The sequence below is a fragment of the Tachypleus tridentatus genome, chromosome 13, assembly GCF_004210375.1.
Source record: "Tachypleus tridentatus isolate NWPU-2018 chromosome 13, ASM421037v1, whole genome shotgun sequence".
Classification (NCBI taxonomy): domain Eukaryota; kingdom Metazoa; phylum Arthropoda; class Merostomata; order Xiphosura; family Limulidae; genus Tachypleus; species Tachypleus tridentatus.
In genome coordinates, this window is record NC_134837.1 from 110,026,573 (window position 1) to 110,040,550 (window position 13,978).

A 13,978-nucleotide genomic window follows, 5' to 3' on the forward strand; every position below is an offset into this window, starting at 1 on the left:
AGAAATAAGTAATAATGTTAGAAAGAGAATGTATTTTATATACATATCAATCTGATGTAATATTTAGGTAAACTGATATGTAACAGATAGTTGTAAGTACCTCAATACACAGCAGTCTTAGAAATGTTTAATGGGAGAATAACTTTGAATATGGGCACAAAATTTAATTAAATGTAAGGCAAGTAAGAATACATGTTACTTATTCTTGGATTAACATGCAGAGCATTACTGGGGCTCACTTGTACTGATTCAGTTCTATAATCTGTATTAATGCTCGAACAACTAGTCGATGCAGTAGATCAAAAGCACTTCTCCACAAGAATTATTATGAAATTATCCTTTCATGCCAGAAACCAAGTGCAATATCTAACAGTTTCAGATTAGCTGTCAACAGTTATTCCCATTATACATTTCCAAGAGAAATAAACCTCTAATATTAATTTGTACCATTTCTTGAAATTAGTACCACTTCAGTTCAGAAGGACAAGATACAAAAAGAGGGTTGAGAAACTATAAGTCTTACTTAATAATCATTTTTCATTATAATAAGTAACATATAAGATCAAAAAGTTGATATATCACATTTAAGAACAACAGCAAAATAATAAACAACTAGCACTTTCAAGTGGTGAACCTGTTTCAGTTTGGGGCAAAGGGGGATTTAAGTTAAGATAGTCATTATTTTTAGAATTTGTGCTATCCATCATATTAATTTTTGAAGTTAACAAATGTGTATTGTTATTTGAGTACTATTTTGTTTGTAGAATACTTTGCTCAAGAGATTAGTTAGGTAACATTTGCTTTTTGAATTCAAGAGATGATTATTTGCAAAATGTTTAATAAATGACAATTGGAAGAAGCAAATATTTTCCCTGACTTATCTAACTAAATGATAGATATTGATGTAATCCTTGTTTATGATGTTTAATTATTTTCAGTTTTAACTATAAAAAAATTGGAGGAAGAAGTTAATATAAATGGATAATGATATAAGTGTATTTGTATATGTTTCTGCTAATTATTGTACTTGGAATTTTCTTTCTGGGTAAACAGATAGAGGTATCTTTCTATCTCAGTAAGCAGTTAATATGATACATATAAACACACACACACTCACACAGAATAATTATCTATGAATATGTTTTTCAAAGGACAGGAAATAGCTGATAGTGCATTAAGCAAACATCCAGTTTTTATTTGTTCCTGTAAGTAAGTTGTACTCAATTTATTCTTTAATGTTACATTTATTAATAGTTTTGGTTAGAATGTTTAATGTATATACTATATATATAACATAACAGATTTTATTATAAGGATTATTTTGCATCATTAACTTAATATATAGATTTATGATTAACTTAAATTTTTAATGTAGCCAAGTCTTATGAGATATTATTAGGATTATGGCTGCAACAGCAGTGTTACCCAATTGATTAAACAGTGTAATCTAATTACTATAATTCAGAAATCAGAGCAGTGTATTAAATAACTTTGTCACTGGTTGATTTGTACTTGTGTCTTGTGTAGATTGTTTGCTGTGATCAAAGTTAACCAAATCTGACACTGAAGGGGTTTCAAAGCTCAATATTTGTTAACAAACTGTCAAATTTACTTCTGGTTGAACAATGGGAAAAAGAAATACAGTTAATACTAAACTATATTTGTAGGGCTCGAGTAAGAAGTGGACTTCGCATTCTAGGTGCTCAGGAAACATATCCCTCCAGGTGGCACATTTCTGTTGATATAAACACCAAGCAGACTGTTGCCACTCTAAAAGCATTCATCAAAGACAAGTCTGAGCATGTTTCTGATAGCGAAAGCTCAAGGTAAATTTTGCAATGGAGTTGTTGAGTGAGTGGGTGAAACTTACTGATATGGAAGAAATTGCATGAAGTCAGAATGTCATTGTTCTAGTTTTTTAAGCTAAAGATATGCTTTGCAATGTCTTATAGTTAAAATGGAGACTACTATTTTATTGTGTTCACTTCACTACATATATAATGGTTAGATTTATAAAATTTAATTTAGTGCTTTAAACTGTGTACATATTTTTAGCTATTAATTCTTCACACACAGTCTTAATTATTATCTCTTGATCTCCAGTTTTTTCAGTATTTTGAGTCATACTCTGAACTTAAACTGCACTTTTTTCTTATTATCTTCCCACCAAAATGTATATTAAATGTTAAAATGTACATTTCTTGGTACAAGGATTAAAAAGCGTAAACTGTTTCCTTTTGAAGAGTTTACAAAAAGTCAAATGTCTTATAAATTCACAGAATATTTGATGATTTAAGGAGAGCCTCAAGCTTAACTGGTTATAAGAAATGAAGTCTTGCACAGTGATGAGACTCAAAATTTCCTGTAATAACACCATAAAAAAAAACTTTCTATGTTTCATGTCCTTAATTTTAATATTAAAAATTTCAAATACCAATTTTCCCCTTTATATAATGAATGCAAATAAATACAAGTGAAATTTTATAGTGCAAATCTGTGAGAACTGTTGTGATTCCAAATGAGAAATAAGAAGAGATTAAAGTAAAGCTTTCGAAGGAAAGCCTCTTATTTTAAGGAACTGTAACTGTCGGTAATTAAATTTTATTGGAGTAATTCATCAGTACATTAATGATAGGTATTGGAATTAGAGTAATAACACCACCTATCCATTTGAAATGTTTAAGTTTTGGAAGCTGTGAAAACTATTAAAAAGTTGAGTATGAGAGAAGGTATACTCCAAGGGAAAGAAGGAAGGCTGTGCAGCCTTGTGTCAGGGGTGTGCCTTTTTTTTTTCTCTATGTTTTTGTGCATTGTCAAAACATGGTGCTTTGTTTTACTTGGTGGAAGTATATTTTCTATGACCATGTCAATAGAGATGAAGTTATGTAACAGTTTGATTTTATGACAAAATTCCAGTTTGTTGTAGTGATTTTGACTTACTTCAGTTATTTAAGGCAGATTTAAGTACCATTGCAATCCTTCTTGCTATTGATAGATGGTCTAGCTGTTCCAAAGCTCAGGCTGCCTTCAGAATGAGACCCTGGCATGGTCTGTTAGATAGGCCTCTCAACTCGGAGTCTTTGAATTGAGGGTTTGAATCTGTGTTCCTGAACATGCACTCCCTTTCAGCTATAAGAGTATTATAAGGTTATGGTTAATGCCAGTATTTGTTGGTAAAAGAGTAACCTAAGTGTTGGCAGCAGGTGTTGTTCAGTAGCTGCTTTCCTGTAGTTTAGTAGTGCAGATAGCCCTCATATAGCTTGTTGCAAAATTTAAACCAAAACCTTAGAATTGGTATTTGAAATTCTGAATATTGGGATTAAGGCAGTGTTTCTTAACCTGGGTTCAATCGAACCCATTTCATGCCACTTGGCCATCATTGGCTGTGGATGATCACGTCACATCTCTTGGCCTTAATATCTGTGTTGCAGGAAACTTTGTGCGCTTAGCAGTCAACTTGTGACTGTGGTAATCGTGCATCATTTGTAATTTTTTTTCCTAATCTTTCAATCTCTTCATACTAACTATGTCAAGGAAAAACAGAAAGTGGTCGGACGAATACATACAATATGGATTCTCATGTATAACGGAACATGATGGGAGTCAGCGTCCTCAATGCATGATTTGCAATGCCAAGTTGAGCAATTCTAGTCTAGCACTTGCAAAACTAAGAGAACACTCCCTAAAGCTGCATGGAGAGGGGAAATACAAGAACACAATACTTGCTGAATTCAAAGTAAAGAGAGCCAGGTTCGATGAAGAGGCTACTTTGCCTGTTCTCGGCTTTGCACTAATTGACAAACTGATCCTCACAGCATCATACGAAGTTGCGTACTTGATCGCAAAGCAGGACAAGCCACACAACATTGGTGAGGTGCTCGTAAAATTAGTTGCATTGAAGATGGTGAGTATCATGCTGGGAAAATCTGCTCAAAATAAGTTATCCCAAATTCCTCTTTCAAATGACACCATCAGCAGCAGAATAGATGACATGAGCGATGACATCTTGGCTTAAGTAGTTGCAGATTTGATTTCAAAATTCAGCCTTCAACTCGACGAGACCACTGACATTTCCAATCGAAGCCAGCTTGTATTCGTGCACCATGTAAAGAATGATGAGGTAAAAGATTTTTTATTTTGTAAGCCTCTTATAACAACAACTAAGGCAGCTAACATGAAGAAACTTGTTGATGACTTCTTCAGAGACAGTGATCTTTCATGAATATGGTTTCTGCAGTTTGTTTGGATGGAGCTCCATTCATGCTGGGATGAAACTTTTGTTTTGGTGCACTGGTGAAAGCCGATGCACCACACATCATTGTAACACACTGTGTTCTGCACAGGCATGCGTTGGCAACAAAAACCTTGCCTTCAAAATTGACAGAAGTATTAAAAATTGTAGTGGAATGTGTGAAATTTGTGCGAAATAGTGCCCTGAAACACCGCATCTTCAAAGATCTGTGTAATGAAATGAGCTCTGAATTTGAGGTACTTCTGTACCATTCTAACATTCATTGGTTATCCCGGGAAAAGGTGCTGAATCGTGTTTTTGCCATGCATGTGGAATTAGCCCTGCTTTTGTGAGAGCACCAACATTGTCATGCAGATTGTTTTAAAAAAATCTGAGTTCATTCTCATTTTGGCATAGATGGCTGATATCTTCAATGCTCTCAATCATCTCAATCAGTAGATGCAGGGCGGTGGAGTCAACATCATCTAAGCGGAAGAACACCTGAAGGTTTTTCAAAAAAGCTACCATTATGGAAACCGTGAACAGAGAATGATAACTTCGCAAACTTTCCCCTGCTGCAAGACTGTGTAAGTAAGATCAAAGATGTGTCTGAAATCGGAGACATTTCTATACCCGGGGAACTGAAGCAAGCAATTGCCATGCACTTAGATGAGCTCGCAGTGTCTCTCGATGGATACTTCCCCACCAGAGAATCATATTCAGCATTGGTGAGACAGCTGTTCACGTTTAGTGTTGGGACAGGAGATGTCAATGATAAATACCTCGATGAAATCATTGAACGTCAGCACAGCCAGGTTCAACAGTAATTTTTCAGAACAATAACGCTCTCAACGTTTTGGTGTCACCAAATTGTAGCGTACCCTCTTATTGCTAAGAAAGTCATTGAGATACTCATACCGTTTGTTACAACATATCTTTGCAAACAATCCTTTACGAGGATGGTAGGCATAAAAATGAAGAAAAGGAACAGACTTTGTTGCAAAAATGATATGAGAGTGGCACTTGCCAAGGTGAAGCTGCACACTTCTGAACTTGTTTCTGAAAGGCAACAGCAAAAGTCACATTGATTTGCAGTAAATATTCATTGAGGTATATTTTTTTTTTTGTGTGAAATTTATGTTTTGTTGGTTTTGTTCTTTGAACACAGTGATATTGTGTGCAACTGATGCATGGTTCATTCTGTGCACTAATAAAATATCTACTTATGTTTTGAATTTGAAAAAAAATCACATTTTATTTTTCCAGTTATGAAGGGTTCAGTGAATGCAACTACGAAACTTCTGGGGTTCAGTACCTACAACAAGGGTAAGAACCACTGGATTAAGGGTAAAGAATTCTGAAACACGGGAAAGGTATTAGTGGGATGAGCAGCCCTATGATGTTTTGGGACAGTTATGTCATCAGTGAGGTCCTGTTTGTTCTTTGAATGATGAAATACTCCAAACCCATGAATAGAATGTGTTTCATGTTTCTTTCTTACAAAAATTCACAATTTCAATGTTAACAAATTTGCTTGTAGTAAATAATGAACAACTCAGACATTCACACACATGAACTGCAGGTAACACTACAGAAACTTGGACTTTTTCTTTGATTTTATCTTACTGATGATTGCTGAAGAGAGGAGTGGAGTTCCTGAAACCTGTCTAGCTCAGAAACAAGATACTCAGTCTCATATTTTTTTCTTACTGAAATTTACAGTTTGAATGTTCAGACAAAAATACTTTACAACACAGCTTGTCCTCAAAACATTTAACTGTACATATCTTTCAAATGCGTATGTAAATAAATATTATCTTTAGCAAATAAAAAACACTTAACACATGAATTACAGACAGCAATTACACAATAGTAAAAAAAATACACATTAAAGGTTTGAAAAGAGAAAACCCTATTGCTTTTGACAGATGTACCTAGAGGCATTGCTAGGCACTAGCACACAAGGTCTATGCCCCAATTCTGTTCAACAGTGTTTTTAATTCCTGGTGATGTCTTGAAAAATCAGAATAGAAAACCATGATTGATATGATACTGAAATGCTGAAGATTCCTGTACCTTGAGCCTCTAATCTTAAGCACTTCTGGGTGAACCCAAGTTTGATTGTCAGTAAAACTAGGATATTTTCAAGATCACCACTATTAAAGCCCTGATTTATACTTTGTTAAAACTTTTCCTAGCTTTACTGATGAAGATGAATTTTTTAGACTTCCAAATGTTTTTTTGAAATTTGTAGTTCTGGTATTGAGAGAGAAAAACAAAACAAAAGTATTTTTTTCTAAGGTTCAAGTTTAACCCACAGAGCTTTATCTCAAATAGTGGTCAGACTAAAAAGTAATTAAAGTCCACTGATGATCAGGAAAAGAAGCATTTGAAGTATTTGACTTGGGTCTTGCAGTTAATCTGATCTAAGTGGAGGACAGGACTACTTACATATTATCAAACCATTTCAAACAGGGTAAAGAAAAAGTCTTATGTGTGTGCACAATAAAAGGGTTAATTAAATATAAAAGTATTGTGGTTTTTAGACCAAGTTGTTTATGAAAATGATTTTTATGAAAGTTGTAAAAGCACATTACGTCTACACATTTACTCTGATACACCAAGCTTTATTAGTGTTATACAATGCCCTATATACATAACAGTATCTTTTAAACAAATCTGTGTAGGCTAGTTACAAACTATTGTGCTGATACTTGTGACACTAATACATGTATTACAGTACATGATAAATCTACTATAGCATTCTGGAAATTATTGTACAAATACATGTCACGTATTCAGTACACAGATGTACACCTAAAAATATGATAAACTGTATTGCACAGGTTTTTACTGTGACACATAGACTAAAATATTCCACTGATGCATATAATGTTGCACACCAAACTAAATAGTATTATTGGGAGAAAAAGACTGCAAACAGTATACTAATTCATATGGTGTTTCATATCAGACTATTTAAGACAATAGCTACATTACACATGCGTATGACAGTACAGAATACACCAGTCTGTCAAATTTGTAACATTATTTATCTTCTGCAGTGAATAACACAGTTCATATTTGAAAGTACTGTCATATTTTAATTGTAATAAATTTTGTTCTGTGCTGAAACTTAAACCACTTATTTTTTCGTACTGTGGAGTTTTCATTTTGTGCGAAGTAATTAAACAGAATTAGGTTTTGTGTGATTGATGGATTCCAGACTGTTCTTTTAACTAGATGTTCTGAGAAACAAATGCTCACTCAGCAAGCAGTTAAAATTTCAAGATATATTGAAAAAATGTAAATGTATTCTAACTCTCTGTGCTTTTATAACATATCATCCATGTCAGTTGAAGTCAACATTGATAACCTTAATATTTGTACATATATATAGTTAATTATGGTGGTTGCTCACATGTGAATTGATTAAACTTTCAAAGTGGATCATTATTATCTGACCTATAAATTTCTTCCAATTATAAGTGAATTGAAAATTCTGTAGTCACTCACAGTTAATGTTGTGATGTCTCATACCAACTATTACTTGTAGATGGTTTTTGAGCAGGGTGTTATCTACTAATCAGAACATGTGGGTTATGGTTCCAAACTTTTTGTCACAAAAACATGTTCTGCATTTTGAGGTCATGAGTGATGGTCTAATATAAATAGTGATCTTGAGGAGAAAAAAAAATTACCATGGTGAACTGAATAGTATTTTCAATTGTTACATTTTTTTCTATTGTGAAATTGGATACTCATAAATCAGTGTCTTACTCAGTGACACTATTAGAAATGATTTAATATTCTTAAACTAAAGGGCATTTGCGATATTCTGGAATAGTGAAAACATTTAGAGAAAGAATAGAACATACTGAGTCTATACATTGACATCTTTAGTCCATACTGTTGTGGGAGAATTATAATAATTATAGCTCCATCATACATACAACTGTGTATTTTGCTTTTTTTCAATATGTAAACTAACCAGTCCAAAGTTTGTACATATATAACTTGAAAATAAACAGTAAATGTGATTTTAGGTTTGATCTACTTTTGGATTTTCTGTTAAGTTAAAGATATCAATAAGCCAATCATAATCACAGTTATGGAGAAATAATTGTAGGTGGCCAAATTAATTTTTTATGCAGGGGTCCATCTTTTGTTCTTAGCCACTAGTCTTACTTTATTTTACTTCAGCTCCCTCAACTCGAGCATTCTTTGTCCTTTCAGTTTGCAGGAACTTTTCACTTGGCTCTTTGAGGTAGAAGAAGATACTGATTACCATGATAATGGTCGAATAATCTGGCAACTTCGTTATATTCTGGATTCAGCAGCAAATGACCAATATAACTTTGATGACGACAAAGTTCAGATGACTTCAAGGTTGGATATTCAGAAGGATGATGTTCATACTGTGTTACCAATTGCCAAGGTGAAGAAAAATATTCTTTCTTTAGGGAATATTAAAAAGTATTTGTGTGAACATTTAAATTACTTTTCAGTATCTTGTATTAATAACTGTATAGTAAAGCATACTACAGATGATTGAACATAAAAAAAGTAGGCTCTTCTACATATAGTGTATTTCATTTTATTATGTATGATGTAGTGATGCTGGTTGAGGGAGGTGTATCTGGAGTTTGCTACATTGGCATATAGTGGTTTGTGTTTTGTATTCCATGATTAAGTTGAGTTTCTTCTGTTTATGAATAATGAATTATTTTAGAAAGTACATTAGTCTAAAATTGTTGCTTCCTAGCATCTTTTATGTATTCAAAATCTTTTGGAAGCTGGGGTGCACCCAAGATCCCATTAGAAAAGTTTACAGCATTTATCCAGATCCCTAGCTAGAAAGGGAGTGGGTGTTTATTTGTGTACCTATCCTGTTTCATGCTTTCAGCACTCAACATTCTCTGTTGACCACCCCCTCCCTGAAAGGTCCTTGATCTACCACTGTATTTAGTTTTATATATGTAACATAATGTCTTGGGACAAAATGGAACTTATTGATTCATCTTGGCTGTTGCACATTTTAAACTAACTTAAAACAAAATCAACAACATCAAAGCCAGTCCTCATCATTCATGTACTTGCCAAACTTTTTCTTAAGCCCATTTAAATTTACTGTCTCTGTAGTATCCAAAGACAGTCTATTCCAAAGGCCAACTGCCCTGTTAGAAAAATAAAACTGCCATAGCTGAAAATGACTTCTAACCTGCAAAAATTTATATTTGTTTCCTGTAATCTTATTATTCTCACTGTCAAATATGAAAGGTGATGCATCTACACTATCAATTTCCTTTACAATCTTAAACACCTCAAACAGATTCCTCCCTAGCTCTTCTTTTTTCAATATAAAACAATTTGAGAGATTTCAGCTTCTCCTCATATGATAACCCTTTCATCCCAGGCACCATTCTAATAACGCTTCTCTGAATCCTTTCCAGCAAATGTCATTCCTAAGATAAGGAGCCAAGACTAAACACAGTATTTTTTAGTAACCAGTACAATGAAATTATAACCTCTTTAGACTTTTATTCAAAGTTTTCTGTAGTGCTGAGATGGTGTAGAGACTGATCAACTATTACGTTAAGACTTCTTTTATTTGTGAACTGTTAAGGCTATTCCCATCCAAATTATACTAATAAATTACAATAACTTGCATTCGTTATCTTGCATTTATCATAATTAAAACCCATGCTGTTTATTTGCTCAACTCATTAAATGATCTAAATCCTTTAATAAAGCAGCAGCATCCTCTTCACAGCTTGCAACACCCAAGAACTTAATACCATCTGCAAATTTAAATAATTTATTGACTATTTCTTCATCTGTGTCATTGATGTAAATAAAATAAAAAATGAAGGTCCTAAGACTGAGCCCAAAGATACCTCACTTTTGGTATTAATTCAATTTGACTGAACTCCATTTGTAACAACCCTCTGCTTTCTTCTATCCAACCACTCTTCTATCTGCTTTGCTAACTTATTTCCTACACCTATAGAGACAATTTTTTACAAGCCTTTTATGTGGCACCATGTCAAATGCTTTCTTAAAATCAAGATACACCAACTCTACATCATTATTATCATCTACACAAGTAATAATGTTTTCAAAAAATGTCAAAATATTGGTAAGGCATGATTTTTCACTTTGTGAAACCATGTTGACTACCAAATAAAATCCTAAACTTTGTTAAGTGACCTTTCAATGCAGAACTTTTCCAACAACTGAGGTTAGACTAATGGATCTATAATTACTGGAACAATTTTTATCACCTCTCTTGAAAAGAGGTGTTACATTGGCTAATTTCCATTTCTCTTGTACCTGCCAACTGCTCAATCAATAACTGCAATAACCTTTATCCTCCTTCAAAACCCTTGGAAAAATATTATCTTGTCCAGGAGAATTTTTTCTTATTCAGTTGAAAATTAATGCAGTTATCTTGTTTGATCTTGTTTTCATTTGTAAGCTGTGTAAGATGGGGAATACTGCTTAAATCTTCATTAGTAAAGCCAAAGATAAAAAGGGCAGAACTTATTTAAAGAAATCCATACTGTTAATATGTAGATGTTTTTTCTATGTTTCTCATAGATCTTCTTTGATTTCCTAATCTACTTTTTGATGAACTTTCTTGATTTTCTATAATCTTCCAAGTGTCTTGTCATACCAGTCAGTTTAACTTTCTTAAATTAATGATACTTTCATTTAATTTTATCTCTTAAACTCTTTGTGAGCTAACCTTTTCTTTTTTTTTACTTGCAGCTACCCTTTTTCTTTTGTATAAGAAATATATTTACCATAAATACTTAAAAAAAATTCCACATCTGATCAGTGCCTCCAAATAACTCTGCTGCCTAACAGTACATCTTGAAACTAAATTGTTATTTGAGCAGTCTTGTGATTGAGTAACAAATTAATACAGATTGATAGCTCTTACTCAGGTAGCACTACTTGAAACCAAATTATATTTTGAGAGAACTTTATGATCCATATAGCACCACTTTTAATGAACATAAAGTTTTCTGTTCACTTTAATATGTTGGAGTTATAAACTATTTATACTTCAGTACTAATATGTTGGCACTTATAAAATTATGTGTTATTTTTTTTCATTTTATGGATAAAAATTGGATTTATGAAAAAAAAATTTGATTCATCAAAAAGGGAATTCATGGATTTTAAAAAAACTTTGACATAGACAACTAACAAATATACAATTTATATGTTATTTCCACAGTAAAACCTTTTTCTGACCAATATATTTACACAGGTGATTCAAAAGTCTGGCAATATTACAATTCTTCAAGTTTAACCCTTATAGATGTTTGAAACATGCATTACTAGTATAAAGATACTACATCACTTTATCATTAAGTTTGAAGCTTATGTTTAGCAGCAGATGCAGTGTTTTTTGACACCTGTGGACACTTGATAAGCATGAAGTGTGTGGTATAACCCAAAGTTATAAGTCTAGACAAGTGTGTATGCAAGCCATTTCACTAGCCCACAACTCCCATATCCTTGTGATGGGAAAAACAAAATCCAACTATTGTCTAACATTCAATGGGTAATAGAAAATCAGTCCAATCTGCTGAAACTAAGCGATCTATGATATTGTTTGCAAATCAATAATCACCAGGCAAATATGCTCCTGCAAGAGAGGGAAATAAGTATCCCAATCAGTGCTAGATTGATGTAAGGTGGACCAACAACATAACAGTTCATAAACCGTTACTCTATCTGCTTTCTGGTCTAAGGTTTCTAAAACCCATTATGAGTATTTATGGGATTAATATCAAAATTTTTTGATACTTTATACAATATTGTCACATCAATTCGAAACATACTCAGTGCAGAGCATTCATCTGGTTCTATCTGCTCAATGACTTATTCATAAAATCTCACTGGTCCGTCTACATCATTTTGTATGAAATTCAGCAGTATATGCAGTCTGTAAGGTTGGATGGATGTCATGTTGCTTCACAGTCCAGAGTATACACCTGTGCCTTATTCCTACTTCCCAATGAATTTGTACAGTTGACCCTGTCAAACATTCTCAGGCCCACTAACTTGAGGGGGGGGGGAGTAATTTGAAACTATAATTTATAACAAAAGTAATTAATGTTAATTGTATCAAATAAGTGTGAGAGAGACAAAGGAGCTTACCTCCCAGGATGCCTCAAGTTAAATTCTTTTACAACTCATTTGAATCCCCACATAACAGGATTGCTATCACATATTCATGCATTATTAATGCTAACCAAACCAATTATTGCAATAAAAGAAAAAAAATAGAAGTGAAACATTAATGCAACTTAGAAATAATAGTGAGTGGCATGACTTAAATGTGTGTGTTATGTGACTTTTGCACCACACTTTGGATATTAGTTTTGCACTTAGTGTGTAAAAAAGCCACAGTAAGTTTTAATTAGTTGTAAAGAAACTGGTTTTCATTATTGTTTATTTAAATGTATTCTGATGTCAGAAGAAATGACTATTTATTATAATAATTGGGATGGTATTATTTTCAGACTGGGTTTTGTAGAATTTATAAATAATTTAATGTTTGTTTCTTTTTATTTAGTCAACTCAATTGTTAAATACAGCAGTTCTAACTGGTAAGCAAGTCTCTCAGCCAATGAGAGTGTTCGTAATCAGTCAAGCAGGAAAAGTAGGGGATGTGACACTACAGTCTTCGTGTCACGCAGCAGACGAATCAATTCTTAAGGTTGGTTTTGTTAATTTTTTAATAAACATGCTGTTATATGTTTTTCTATAACTATTGTGCCAAGCAAAGACTTTATTTTTTAAATCATTTTCACCTAGTTTTTCTACCAGTTTGTTATGCTAACAAAAATGTATTTCTTGAAAATTTTGATATTTATTGTATCACCATTTCTGATTGTTTTCCTTTTTTGTTATTCTTTAGAGTGGTGGGTTTTCAGTAGACTTTGGGGGTCATTGACCATTAGGTGGGGGTAAATGTTGCCCACCTGTTATCACTTTAAAAACAAATCACCAGGGATATAACAATACACAGAAATTATGATTATTTTGTGTTGAGATTCAGTTAGATTTTGTTTTTGATTCTTTTTCTATATGTATTTTTTATGTTGTAAAAACAAATGTTTTTAATAATACAGATTACAAGCTTACCTTTCTATTCAAACATAAAATCAATCTATATATTGCATAATCTTTCTAAATATAAATATTGTAAGCTTTAGTAATGCAGTTTTGAAACTTATTAGTCAGTATTTTTTATTTCTCATGAAATCTATGTATTAAACTATTAATTGAATGGTAACAAAACTACCATGTGCTGACTTATTGAAGCATCTTCATCCTACAAATCACCTGTTTTGAAAAATTTTATGTTTGAAATGTTTGCTCAAAATGGAGTAAGAAAAAGCTGATCCTTCAAAAACTGTATGTAAAATTTGGGAGGTGAAGTTATAAAATGGAAACAACATCAAACTTTGTCACACATTTGAGAAAAATGCATTATTATGTTAAAATAAACAAAGGAAATTAAAGGTAAATCCTCACAGCAGTACAGGTCACAATACTTCTGAAATTCTAGGAATTATTTAAAATGATTTTACACCAGAACAGTCAAATAATGAAAAGAGCTAACAGAAATATTGGAATCCTTATGGTTAAAGACATGAAACCATTTTCAGTTGTAGATAATTCTTGCTTAAAGACTCTGTTTAAAGTTTTGGAACCTTTCTGAGA

General features: G+C 32.7%; 1 protein-coding gene across 3 annotated transcripts in view; it reads left to right on the plus strand.

Annotated features, from left to right (window-relative positions):
* Positions 1-13,978, plus strand: part of LOC143236010 (transmembrane protein 132E-like) — a 60,865-nt gene that overhangs the window by 24,165 nt on the left and 22,722 nt on the right. For all 3 annotated transcript variants that reach the window (XM_076474201.1, XM_076474200.1, XM_076474202.1), the window contains exons 3-5: positions 1,668-1,826; positions 8,468-8,669; positions 12,825-12,968. In XM_076474201.1, coding sequence (XP_076330316.1) covers positions 1,668-1,826; positions 8,468-8,669; positions 12,825-12,968 — 505 coding nt within the window. The remainder of the gene's footprint in view (positions 1-1,667; positions 1,827-8,467; positions 8,670-12,824; positions 12,969-13,978) is intronic.